This window comes from Hylobates moloch, unplaced genomic scaffold (genome assembly GCF_009828535.3).
Source record: "Hylobates moloch isolate HMO894 unplaced genomic scaffold, HMol_V3 SCAFFOLD_2, whole genome shotgun sequence".
In the NCBI taxonomy this organism is placed as follows: Eukaryota; Metazoa; Chordata; class Mammalia; order Primates; family Hylobatidae; genus Hylobates; species Hylobates moloch.
Genome location: NW_026652277.1, coordinates 62462347 through 62476659, shown reverse-complemented (window position 1 = coordinate 62476659; position 14313 = coordinate 62462347). Strand labels below are relative to the sequence as shown.

Here is a 14313-nt window from a genome sequence, read left to right as displayed (position 1 = left end):
TTCTAGGATCTCTAACCTGTTCCATTGGTATATGTGTCTGTTTTTGTACCAGTACCATGCTGTTTTGGTTACTGCAGCCTTGTAGTATAAAGTTGGATACTGTGATGCTGCTGGCTTTGTTCTTTTTGCTTATGGTTTCCTTAGCTATTTGCATTCTTTTTTTGTTCCAAATGAATTTTAAAATAGCTTTTTTTCTAGTTATGTGAAGAATGTAATCAGTAATTTGATAGGAATAACATTGAATCTGTAAATTCCTTTGGGAAGTATGGTCATCTTAACAATATTGATTCTTCCTATACATGGGCATGAATTTTTCTTCCATTAATTTTTGTCATCTCTGGTTTGTTTTAGCCATGTTTTGTAATTCTAATTGTAGAGATCTTTTACCTCTTTGATTAGCTATAGTCCTAGTATGTTTTTTGTGACTATTGTGAATGAGATTATGTTTTGATTTGGCTCTCAGCTTGAACATTATTGGTGTATAGAAATGCTACTGATTTTTATACACTGATTTTGTATCCTGAAAGTTTGCTGAAATTGTTTAATCATTTTAGCAGCTTTTGGGAAGAAACTGTGGAGTTTTCTAGCTAAAGAATCATAGCGACTATGAAGAGAAATAATGTGACTTTCTCTTTTTCTATTTGCATGCCTTTTATTTCTCTTTTTTTGTCTGATTGCTTCAGTTAAATCTTCCTGTACTATCTTGAGAAAGAGTGGTGAAAGTGGGCATCCTTGTTTTGTTCCAGTTCTCATGGGGAATGCTTTTAGCTTTTTCCTGTTCAGCATGTTGGTTTGTCATGGACTGCTCTTATTATTTTGAGGTATGGTCCTTCAATACCTAGTTTACTGAAGTTTTAATATGAAAGGATGTTAAATTTTATCAAAAGCCTTTTTTTAAATTTATTGAAAAGATTTTATGGTTTTTGTTTTTAGTACTTTATGTGTGAATCACACCTATTAATTTGCATGTATTGAGCCAACTTTGCATTCTAGGAATAAAGCATATTTGATTATGATGGATTCGATTTTTGATGTGCTCCTGGATTCAGTTTGCTAGTATTTTGTTGAGGATTTTAGCATCTATGTCGATGAGGAATATTGGCCTGAAGTTTTCTTTTTTGTTGTGTCTCTTCCAGGTTTTGGTATGAGAATGATGATGTCCTCATAGAATGAGTTGTGAGGAGTCCTTCTTCCTTGACTTTTAAAAATAATTTTAGTAGGATTGGTATTAGCTCTTTTTTGTACATCTGATAGAATTCAGCTGTGAATCTATCTGGCCCAGGGGGGTGATAGATTAGTAGGTTTGTTATTACTAATTCATTTTCAGGACTGGCAACTGGTCTGTTCATGATTTAAATTTATGGGGGTTTCAATCCTAGTGTTATGAGATCCTTGGGGTTTTGCTTCACCAGCCAGAAGCCTCTGTGGCCAGTGGCGCCTTTGTCCAGGTTTGCTCTGGCCCTCTGGGCTCGTTCCGATCACTCAGCCTTGCAGGCTGCACTTGGCTCATGCTACCAGCCTGGATCTCATGCACGCCAAGGGTGAGCCAGGTGTGGAGCAGCAATGGGTGTGTGAGCAAGCCTGTAGTCTGGCCATTGTGCAGAGCCCTGCCTGCCAGCTGCTGTGGGGGGGCAGCTCCAGGCATCAGCATGGCCCCAGCCTCATGGCCCCAGCCCTCTGCAAGGCTGCACCTGGACCAGGCACACCATAAACAACTTCCACAGCTGATACCGGGGAAAGCAGTGGCACCCAGAAGCTTGGAGACACCAGGAACCACAGAGCCCTAAAGAGGGTGTCACAGCCCTGGCTCAGGGAGCTCCTAAGTCTGGGCTCCTTGAAGGACCACAGCTCTTCTCTCTTTCTCTCTTCTGTCTTTCTTGTCGCACACAAAGTGGTGAGCAAGGTGTGTGTCTCAGGCCTGTTTGTGTTACAGCTCTTTCAGCCCTGCCATTCGGCGGTCTCAAGTTCCCATCCTGCATCCAGGAAGACTGAGGTGTACAAACAAATGGAGGGTGAGCAAGATTAAGAGGAGCTTTATTGAGCACGGAAGTCAGGGTTTCCGGATGAGTATTCAGTCCTCAGCAAAGAGGGTACCCTGGGGTGAGTAGCTTCTCTCTGTAGCTGGTCCTCCCGTCGTCTCCTCTGGTTGCAGTCTAGGACATTTTATGGGCCTCAGAGGGGAAGAAGTGCAGTCCCACTGGTACATGGGCAGCCATGGGTGGGCCCAGAAAAAGCACCACAAGTTCCCATTCCAGTCCACAGGACCAGCAGCCCAGCTCCCAGGCTTCAGGCCCTCCCCAGCTTGAAAGTGGGGCTTCACCCGGGACCTACCCCCTTCTGCCTAGGAACCTGTCTACCACCTGCCACACTTCATAGCACCAAGGCTGTTACTGCCAAGGGTTGCCAGCAGGCCAGCTTCGACCTGCCCTCAGCAGCCCCTTGGCTTTCCTCCTGTGTCCTGTATACCCAAGGTCCAGAGGGCACCGAGGTGGCAGGGGGCTGGTGTGTCAGAGCTGTCCCAAGTGTGCACACATCCAACTGGGCTATGACAGCACCCGGGCTTGGTGTCAACCATGCTCCAAGATTGGAATGTGTTCCACGAGCAGGCAGTGGCCAGATAGTGGGAGCAGACACCTCTGAGCCTGTGGGAACAAAGTGGGGGCCTTCCTTGGCCTCCTAGATTGCAGAAATGCCTGGGTCAACAGCTGCGCATGGGTGGCTGCAGGTGCTCCCAGGAAGGCAGTGCTCCTGCCTGCTCCTGGTCCCCAAAAGCACAGGGAGCCCTGGGTCCACAGCCATTACTCGGGCTGCTGCAGCTGTGCCCAGGAGGGTGGGGCTCCTGCCTGCTCCCTGCTCCCGCTGGCTTCGTGAGCAGGGCACCACCCTTGGCCCAGCTCTGCCTTGGAACCCCTCTATGCCCTTCCCTCCATGTCTAACCACGCTGCTCCCCCATCGGCGGGTGACTCGGCGCGGCCTCATAGTGGTAGCAGGGTGATACCAGGGCAGCAGGCTCTCGGGAGAGTCCCACGGGTGGACTGTAGGGACTGACTGCCTCCTCTCTGTGTTTCCCCGCAGCGGAGGCGCAGCGGCCCTGGCCAACTTCGTACAAACGAACCCGGCACAGCGGAGGCTCTAGGCCTGGAAGTGGGTCCTGCCCGGCCATGAAAAGGTAAGGGTGGTGCAGTAGGCTGCTGTGGGGTCATGGGGCACTGGGGTCCCACTGCCGCCTTTGCTGTTTCTGCAGCCGCTCCTGCCACCACCACCCATGTCTCCCCACTGCAGCCGATGTGATGGCAGCAGCCACTCTAGACTCCCCGCCGCTGCCATCATTAGGAGGTTGTATTTTTCCAAAAATGTATCCCTTTCCTTCTAGGTGTTCTAGACAGCATGCATAAAGGTGTTCCTAGCAGTCTCTGCAGGTTCCTTGTATTTTTGTGGTGTTGGTGGTTATTCTTCCTTGTGTTTATTTGGATTTTCTCTCCTTTTTTCTTTGTGAATCTAGCTAGTGGTATATCTTGTTTATTCTTTCAAAAAACAAACTTTTGTTTTTGTTGATTTTTTTGTCTGAATTTTCACATCTCAATTTCATTCAGTTCTGCTCTGATTTTGGTTATTTCTTTTCTTCTGCTACTTTTGGTATTGGTTTGCTCTTATTTTCCTGGTTCCTCTAGTTGCAATGTTAGGTTGTTAATGTGAGACCTTTCTAACTTCTTGGTGTAGGTATTTAGCACTGTAAACTTTCTTGGTACTGCTTTAGCTGTGTCTCAAAGACTCTGATATGTTGTGTCTTTGTATCTCTGTTTTCATTTGTTTCAAAGACTTTTTAAAAACTTTCTGCCTTAATTTCATTATTTACACTGTTTCAGGGGCAGGTCATTTAACTTCCGTGTAATTGTAGGGTTTCTATAGGGCTTTTGGGCATTAATTTATATTTCTGTTATGCTGTGGCCTGAGAGTATGGTTGGTATGATTTTGGTTTTCTTGTATTTATTGAGAATTGCTTTATGGCTGAGTAAAGCATGTGGTCAATCATACAATATGTGCCATCTGCAGATGAGAAGAATGTATATTCTGTTGTTGGGTAGATGTCTGTTAGGTACATTTAGTCAAGTGTTGAGTTTAAGTCCTGAGTGTCTTGCCTTGATGATCTGACACTGTCAGTGTGTTGTTGAAGTCTTTCACTAATATTATGTGGTTATGTAAGTATCTTTGTAGGTCTATAAGAACTTGTTTTATGAATTTAGATGCTCTAAAGTTGGGTGCATATGTATTTAGAATAGTTACTTCTTGTTGAATTGAACCTTTTATCATTGCATAATATTATTCTTTGTCCTTTTGATTGTTGGTTTAAAGTCTCTTTTGTCTGAAAAAAATAGCAACTCCTGCTTTGTTGTTGTTGTTCTCTATTTGCTTGATATATATTTCTCCATCCCTTCACTTTGAGACTATGGGTGTTGTTGCATGTGAGATGAGTCTCTTGAAGTTTGAAGGCAGTAGAGTTGGGTCTTGCTTCTTCATCCAACTTACCAGTCTGTGCTTTTTAAGTTGCTCATTTAGCCGATTTGTATTCCAGATCAAAATTCATATGTGAAGATTTGATCCTGTAATTGTGCTGTTAGATGGTTATTATGTGGACTTGATTATGTAATTGATTTGTAGTGTTAATGTTCCATGTATTTAGGTATGTTTCTGTGGTAGATGGTATGTCTTTTGTTTCCATGTTTAGCACTCCCTTAAGGACCTCTAGGAAGGCAAGTCTGATGAGAATGAATTCCTTTAGTATTTCCTTTTCTGGAAAGGATTTTATTTGTTCATCACTTATGAAGCAATTTGACTGGATATGACATTCTTGGTTGGAATTTCCTTTCTTTAGGAATACAGAATATGGGCCCTCAATCTCTTCTGACTTGTAAGATTTCTGCTGAATAGTCCACTGCTAGCCTGGTGAGGTTTCCTTTGTACATGACCTGCCCCTTTCGCTAGCTGTCTTTAAGATTTCTTATTTCACATTGACCTGGGTGATTCTCTTTCACTCTATATTTTGGGAATTGCTGTCTTATGTAATATCTTTTTGGGGTTCTCTGAATTTTCTGAATTTGCATGTTGACTTCTCCATCAAGGTTGAGAAAATTTTTATTGACAATATCCTCAGATATGTTTTCCAAGTTAATTGCCCCTCTCTATCTCTTTTAGAAATTCCAGTGAGTCACAAGTTTGGTGTTTATATAATCCCATATTTCTTGGAGGCTTTGCTCATTTTTTATATCCTTTTTAAAATTTTTGTCTGCCTTTGTTGATTCAAAGGAACAGTCTTCCATCTCTGATATTCTTTCCTCAGCTTGGTCTATTCTATTATTAATATTTCCCATTGTATTATGAAATTCCTTTAGTGCATTTTTTATTTCCAGAAGTGTAGTTTTGTTCTTTCTCAACGTGTCTATGTTTTCTTTCTGCTCGTTACCAGTTTTACTGTTTTCCTTGGATTGGGTTTCAACCTTTTTCTATATTTCATTGAGTTTCCTTGACATCTAGGTTCTGAATTATATGTCTGTCATTTCAACAATTTCAATCTGGTTAAGAACCATTGCTGGAAAGCTAGTTAGGTCATTTGCAGGCAAAAAGACACTGTGGCTTTTAGAGTTGCCAGAATTCTTGAGCTGTTTCTTTCTCATCTGACAGCTAATGTTTCTTTAATCTTGGAAATTCCTTTTCTTTGGATGGTGCTTCTTGCTTTTATATTCTTTGTTGCCCTTGAGGTTTTGACTATAGTGTAAATTTGGGTTTATTAGATTGTTTTCCTTTTTGGATGCTTTTAGGGGACCAAGGCTTAATTCAGCACTCCAGGGCTATGTGCTCTGTCTCTAGGGGGATAGAACAAGAACCTTTGTTTTGTTCTTTCGCCCCTTGAGGTCAAGCACCTGCTCTACCAGAGGTACTGATGTGTTCCCAGTCTACTGGCAACAACATTCCAATCAGGGATGCTGGCAAAAGTGCTTCAGTGGGGCATTGGAGATGACATGAGAGAGTGTAATCCAACAGGGAAGCAGGGAGCCAGAGGCACTTATGTAGTGATGGAGCAGTCACGGGCAAACACTTGATCACAGGGTAGCAGGGGTAGGCTGCAGGTTACTGTACACTGGTGGGAGAAGACTGAAAGTGAATCTGCACCAGTAGGGATCCATATGCAAAAGCAAAAAACTGGGTGAAAAACTGGAAGTTAAGAGCTGCTGGCTGCAGAACTATGACAGCGGCTGCTGGCAAGTGCTTCAGCAGGGCAGCTGAGGCTGTGCCCTAAGCAAGTGTGGCTATGCAGGGGCCCTAGTAGAAGCCAGCACAGGGAGGAGTGGTCAGATCAGACTGGCCCTGGCCCATGTGCAAGACAGGCCTGCTTTCTGCAGACCTGGGAGCTAACAAAAGCTAAAGCCACCTAAAGAAATATGGAGAGCCTTGGGGGATGGGCATCTATGGCCATGTTCCACTGCAGCTATTCCTGCGCCAAACCCTCTGGACTCCACACAGAGTAGAGTACTGTCTCTGCCAATTCTCTGGGAAGTTCTCCCTGCCAACTAAAATGTCTCTGGGTGTCCTGGAGTCTCCTGCAGCTAGGATCCTGGAGGTCCATGGTAAGAGTGGGCTGTTCCATGTCTGTTTCACTCACTCCTTCTCTAGAAGCTGTGCAAGGCGAGGAATGAGTCATGGTGCTCAGCAAACCTATGCAGGATTCCTAGCTTCCTCCCCTTTTAGCTGCAGGGTCTGCATTCTCCTTCTATTCATTCTTAATGCCTTTTATCCAAAGATCTTTTTGGAGTATGCCAGTCTGCTTGATATTCTGGTCTTTTTCAGTGGGAGAAGCTCTTCCAGAATTCATCTAGTCAACCATCTTAGCTCTATCCCATAACTACTTTAAATGTGTATAATATACACACATGAATCTAAAGACAAAAATTGGCAGAGTGTACAAAAACAGAACTTAGCTGTATGCTGTTCAAAAGACACACTTCAAACAAAATGACAGTGATACGTTGAGAGTAAAAGGGTAGCAAAAAAAATATGTAATGCAAACATTAATCAGTAAAAACTAGGAGTGGCTATATCAATACAAGACAAGATAGAGTTCAGTGGAAAAACAATTTCAAGGGACATTCCATAATGATAAAAGGACTAATCTGTTAAGAAGATAAAGCAATTCTGAATTCCAAACAGCAAACAGCAGAACTTCCATATACATGAAATGAAAACCAGTAAAGCTGAAGTAAGAATAGACAAATCAGTAGTTATAGTTGAGCATGTTTACAATCCACTCTCAGGCAATTGATAGAACTGCTAGACAGAAAACAAGGAAGGATATAAAAGAACTGAACAACATTATTGGCCAAGAGGATGTAATAAAAATATAGAGAATACATCCACCTACAAAGAAGAATACACAACCTGCTCAAGAGCTCAGAAAACATTTAACAAGATAGAACAAGATGAACCATAAGAAATTTAAAAGAATTGCAATTATGTAGAGTATGATCTTTGACTAAAATGGAATAAAATTAGAAATCAATAACAGAATGAAAACATGAAAATCCTCAAACACTTAGAAATTAAATCATACACTTCAAAATCTTGCAGTAAATGAGGAAATTTCAGATAAAATAAAAATGTGCATAGCATTGAGTGCAATTGAAAGCATGGCAATTTTGCATTTGAGTGCAATTGAAAGCATGACATATCAAAATTTGTGGGATGCAACTAAAGCTTTACTGAGGAAAAATATTTACAACACTAAATGCTTATTTTAGAATATAGGAAAGAAACAAATCAATAATCTCAGTTCCTACTTAAAGAGATTAGAAAAAGGAGAGTAAAATAAACCCAAAGCAAGTAGATGGAGAGAAACAATAGAGAAAAAAAGCAGAAATCTATGATACTAAAAACAGATAAACAACAGAAATAATTGATAAAACAAAAAACTAGCTTTAACAATGTCAATAAAATTAATATACTTAAGAATGACAACGAAAAAAAGGAGAAGGCACAAATAACTGAGATCAGGAACAAAACAGGGTATCAGAACAAATCCAGCAGCCATTAAAATAATAATGAGTGTAATATGAACAACTTTTCATTTGTAAAGTCAACAACTTAGAAAAGTTTCTCACACATCGCAAATTGTCAAAAGTCAGACAAGAAAAAAACACATAATCTACATAGCACTGTAGCTATTAAAGAAATAGAATTTGAAATATAAAATTTCCCCAAAAGCAGATAAGCAGGAACAAATGTTACACCAAAGAATTATACCAAATCTTCAAATAAGGACTGATGTCCTCAAGTTCAGCGTTTACAGAAGGCCTGAAGATCTAGGGAGAGTTGGGAAAAAAAGTAGCAATATTGTGCTGAGGTTTGGATTCTGTTGCTGCTCAAGTTTGGAAAACTTGAGTATATAAACTCAGACTAAAACTTAATTTTTAACTGAAATATTTCAATGTAGCTCAGTTTTCATGGTCACAAGTAAATGACTTTTGAAGATTTACATACAATATGAGTGGATATAGTATAGATTGTTGCAAGTATATGGTTAAAGAAACAAAAATATTTTAAAAAATAAACAATGTGAGTGGGTAAAGGGATAGGGCCATACCAAAACCTGACTTGGAGTCTGGAGTATACCTTGCAATTGTTTTCCCAGAAAGACTTAGGAAGAAGATCAGTCGGTAGATGTGTTTTCACAATCCGGGGTGATGGATTCTTCTCTAATTGTTCTATACCTGAGAAATTTAGTTAAGTATAGGGAGATATTAGAGTCTCCAGAAAGGCTACGTTTCCTTATTTTGCCAATCAGTTTTTCAAGACATTTTTGAGCATTATGTAATGCAGATAAATTCTGAACCAATGACAGGCATTTCACCACATTACTAGAGTCAGTGTTGTGTAACATTCAAGGATACATATTCTGAGGTTAGCCACCCTGAGTTCAAATGCTGACTCTATCACTTAAGCATTGTGAGACACTTTGAAAGTATCTCAGAATCTCTGTACTTCACTTTCTCCATCTCCAAAATGAGAGATAATAATACCCTCTCTAATAATTTGGAGTTTTATTGTACTTGGGCATTGCTATAAATGACTATTTAAATGTTTTCTTCATGCCAAAGAGATATCAACAACTAGTAAGTCTCAAACTGGCTATCGTGTTGTATATCAGGTACTGTAGCATAGATGATGTTAACTTTGTATATAATATCAGCTGTTGTATCTATATTTTCATTATATCCTATATGTGTCATATGTCTCTCCATGTATGTATGGACAGTAAAAATGTGTAATCTTTAGATATTAGCTTAAGTCTCTAAAGTCATACAACAAATATGTGGTAGAACTTGGTTTCAAATTAAGGTCTTAAGACAGATGATTCATAAACTTCTTATGCATTCTTTTTTGCTCCACAGTATTACTTATATACAGTCTAAACTCTAGAATACCTGATAATTTTACATAATCTTGCTATCTCTGAATAGAAAGGCAAACCCACACAAAAGTGCATCTGACTCACTCATTGAAAACAATACTTTGTTTTAAATGTTCACAGTAATTCATTGCATATGCTAAGAAGTCATTCAGCCTCTTACATTTTTCTTTTAATGCTCTATAAAACATATTTTGACTTCATAGTTTATTTACTTGTTTGTTTACTGCATGTCCCCATGTCCCTTCCCCAACTCACTCCTAAACTTATACTAAAATGGAGATTTCATAAGAACAGAGATGTAACCTGTTTTGTTCATAAATAAATGTCCATAGAGAACAGTGACTAGCACATGGTTAATATGAAGAAGACTATTTAATGTCAGTAGAAACAGGTTTGGCAGACAGGAAATTAAAAAATGTGAAAATCCAAGTTAAATTTGAAATATCAGATAAATAGCAGGTTGTTTTTAGCAAGAATATTTCCCTTACAACATTTGGAAAGTACTTATATACTTAATAAAATGGTTATTTATCTGAATTTGAAATTAATTAATTGTCCTGTATTTTATTTGCCAATATAAATGACTGTAAACATAAATTACTATACAACTCCACCAGGGATTTTACTATGCCTCTACTGATCTAGCAGCTACAGTCACTTTACCCAGCATATAAAAATGAGAAATTGTAATCTTCCACAACTCGTTATTACTTAATGCCCATTACATGAACTTATGTCTGTTTCTTTTAAGAAGTTTTTCTCACATTTGTTGTTCCTTGTTCCGCATTCAGCTTCCCTGAAAGACTTCTCAATTTCCCCTATTTTGCAATCATTTTGCCAAGTTAAGTCTTTTAATGAACCCTTTATATCCACAAGTATGAGTGTTAGCAATGTATAAAGACAACAAAATTATCCACATTCAGGCTCTAGAGTTTGTTTGTTTGTTTGTTTGAGACGGAGTCTCGCACTGTCACCCAGGCTGGAGTGCAGTGGCGCTATCTCAGCTCACTGCAAGCTCCGCCTCCTGGGTTCACGCCATTCTCCTGTCTCAGCCTCCCGAGTAGCTGAGACTACCGACGCCCGCCACCACGCCTGGCTAATTTTTTGTATATTTTAGTAGAGTCGGAGTTTCACCGTGTTAGCCAGGACGGTCTCGATCTCCTGACCTCGTGATCCACCCGCCTCGACCTCCCAAAGTGCTGGGATTACAGGCGTGAGCCACTGTGCCTGGCCTAGAGTAGATTTAAATGCTGCAGTTTACCCTCATCTACCTGATGAACTTCAGCCATTCACTGTCAGGCAATGCTGCATAGCCTCCCTCTCTATCCCCAATCCTGCCTTCCATCTGTTATCCCTGACTCCCATGTCTCTGATTACTTTGGTTCTGTCACTTTTTCATTCCATACTTTCTATGATTCTGAAGTCTTGCCTCCCTCTTGAACTCATTTGGGTTCCTCGCCCCAGCATAATCCCTCAGTTCCAAGCTTTCCAAGGATAGGCATGTTTAAGAACATCAAGCCATAACATAGTCATGTTTCAGAACATCTTGTCATAACTATTTGTTTTAAGAATCTTTGCAGTTTGCATTTTAAGTCCTTGACAAATTAAGCTGAACTTAATGGCTTAGGAAACAACTGGGATTTTATATTTGTAACTTTGAAAAATTGAATATATTTTTAAAACAAAACAAAACAAAAATTGGCATTTGCTCTCTGAATTCTTGCAATGACATAGAAGGACTGACATCCTGCCAGTTGATCCGTCTCTGCCTATGGAAGTAACTAGTTCAGTCAGCCTGCTGAGGGGCACCTCCATTGTAGAAGAGGATTTGGATATTTCTCTTCACATTGGCATACAGGTCTATCACCATCCTACTACTTATTTGTTTCCCAGGATTCCAGCAGCATTTGAGAGTCAAACTTCACTTCTTGAATACCCCTCTCATTTACTTACAGAACACCATACTCTTGCATTCCCTCTTAGCTCATTTTTTTTCAGTTTCCTTTGCTAGCCTCTCTTTCTCTACCTAATTTCTGCATGTTGATGTTTTTCACAGCTCAGTGCTTCTGTTCTCATATTGCTCCACAGGCTTTCCCTGGGCAATCACATTGATTCCAGTGTCCAATTATGCTGAGCATTGCCTAATGAATATATTTTTACAAGCTCTGAATACCATCATTTTAATTAATTATAATTTTAACTGATTTTAATATCCAATGTCATCTCAAAACTAACGTTTCACAACTGAATTATTAATAACCCTACACCCAGATGTGTTCCTCTCCAAGTACTTTTCCTTGCAAGCAAATGGTTCCATAGTCCACTTGCTTGATGAAAAATAAAACTCATTTTTTTCATTTTCTTCCTATTTCTTTTACAGTCTATCAACAAGTCAAAAATATGTCTTATCTAGCATCTTCAATTCCACCTCTACCAAGCAACCTGTGGAGTCTTTGTATTTAAAACAACAACAAAAAACAAAAACTCTATAATTTTTCTTTGCATAAAACCCTTCAATATCTTCCTCAATGTTCTTGGAATAAAATGAGAAAATATGTTAAGAATTACAAGTCCTACATGATCTATCCTAGCCTAATTTCCAAGTGTTTTGCATCCCACTTTTTCCTTCTTTCATGGATCATTTTAGTCTATATCAAGATCTTCCTGGAATATGCTTTCCAGGACTGTATCCTGGGATATTCTTTCCCCAAGTATGTACAACTTTTTAATCTCAATTTGGAGTGGATACCCCTTGTTAATTAAGTTTAGACTAAAGCTGTCATCTAACATATTTTAAGTTTGGCTTAAAGGTTTCTCTATACATAGTGAATTGTAACCTAACTGGATGTGTAAACATATTACATTCTACTGTTGTGCTAATCACCAAGTTTTGGCCAATCAAAGGTGGCCAACTCTTCAGACTGTTTTCAAATAAGTCAAACACTAAACTTTAACTAAGCCAGCTGTTTCTGTATCTCAATTCTGTTTTCTGTATGTCACATTCCTTCCTTCCATAAACCATGTAGCTGTTCTGGAATCTCTGAGGCTATTTTGGCTCAAGAGGCTGCCTGATTTGTGAATTGTCCTTTGCTCAACTAAACTCATTTAATTTAATTTGTCTAAGTTTTTTTCCTTTATTATCCACTTAAAGTAAGCTTTCCTATTGTTTGCTTCCACAGAACCCTATTATTTGGCTATGTAAGACTACTAACATTGACATATTGTTATTTACTTTTTAACATCAAAATATTGCTGTAAGCTCCTTGTGATACAATATACAATTTCTAATCATTATATCTCTATACCATAGCACAGTGAATAATTCTTTACAAGCATTCCATAAATATTTTGTGGAAGAAAAATTAATAGTATTAGTGAATTCTATGTTTTAAGAAAATTTGCTTCTTATTTATTAATTACAACAATGTCCTAAATTAGGAACTTACTGATCTAATCAGACAAATTCTACCAAATAAAAGTCAATAAGACATAAAAATATTGTTTATTTTATCAATCAAATTTGTAATTGTTTTGTACAGTAAGACTCTTTCATCTTTGATATCATACCTGGATATACAACAAACAAAAACAAAATTTCTTCATATTCTTCAGTTTTATATTGTTTGCCAGCTTCCATTTTATGTCACCAAATCTACTCCAGTTTCAGTGAAAGTCACACATACAATAATGCATATGCTGTCTAAATAATATTACAAAATAATAATTCCAAGTGGGTTAAATTTACCTGATGTTTTTAATCCAGGGAGAGTCATTTCCAACATTGGAACTTTTTCAGTAATAAAACCTCGCTTACATTTTTCAATATCTCCATCATTTAGAATCATGTCTATAATTTCACTAACCCAAGTAGTACCTGTGACAAAAGGCAACATTTTCAAAATAATTACCCAAATTGCACGGGAGAGGGAGAAGAATTTATTGGAAACACTACCATCTTAACACATTCTATTACAAACTTAATTCCCCTTTCTATGCCCCAAATGCCAATTTTAATATACTAAAATAGATGGCTGCACAAAATGAATATTAACTTTATTTAGAATGATAATGATTTTATGGACAAGTTGATTTCCAGGAAACGAAAATTGAGGTCGGACTTGAATATGTCAGGCCACAGAACTCACCTGATTTAGGATAAGTGGCTATCACAATGTCATCTGGTCTGCTATGGAACTGTTCAATTTTTTCCCAGTTGCTCGCAAAAGCACAGGTAATGGGATAACCATGGACAAACTTCAGATCTTTTCGCAGAATATCTTTTGGGGAAAGCATTTTAATACCAGATTGTACAAATATATAATAGATTGACAGTCGTTCTGGAGAAATATAGAGAATAAAAATCAGAATCTGAGTAAGTAATGTTGGTCTTAAGACACTGCAATTTGTCACAAAGTAAAATTGGCCTTTAACATTCTGGGCACATGGAGATCTAAGTACAAAGGGCATATTTCGTGGGCATTAGGTGCAGTAGATTGCAAGAGCAATAACTGGCTCCGTGACAAGCAGGACAAAGGTCTCTAGTGGAAGTTTTGCAAAGAAATGAAACTGCATATCTCTCCTTGAATTAAAAAGCATGTTTCGGCTGGGCGCGGTGGCTCACGCTTGTAATCCCAGCACTTTGGGAGGCCGAGGCGGGCGGATCACGAGGTCAGGAGATCGAGACCATCCTGGCTAACATGGTGAAACCCCGTCTCTACTAAAAATACAAAAAATTAGCCGGGCGTGGTGGCGGGCGCCTGTAGTCCCAGCTACTCAGAGAGGCTGAGGCAGGAGAATGGCGTGAACCCGGGAGGCGGAGCTTGCGATGAGCCGAGATTGCGCCACTGCACTCC

At 39.3% G+C, this 14313-nt stretch overlaps 1 protein-coding gene across 1 annotated transcript in view; it reads right to left on the bottom strand.

Moving 5' to 3' along the window:
- SULT1B1 (sulfotransferase family 1B member 1) overlaps window positions 1-13753 on the bottom strand; it is a 29075-nt gene extending 15322 nt beyond the window's left edge. Inside the window, exons 1-3 of the mRNA XM_032164402.2 lie at window positions 13606-13753; window positions 13206-13334; window positions 8662-8759 (exon numbers count right to left, since the gene is read on the bottom strand). Of these exons, the coding sequence (XP_032020293.1) occupies window positions 8662-8759; window positions 13206-13334; window positions 13606-13753 (375 nt within the window). The remainder of the gene's footprint in view (window positions 1-8661; window positions 8760-13205; window positions 13335-13605) is intronic.
- Between the last annotated feature and the right edge of the window lie 560 nt (window positions 13754-14313).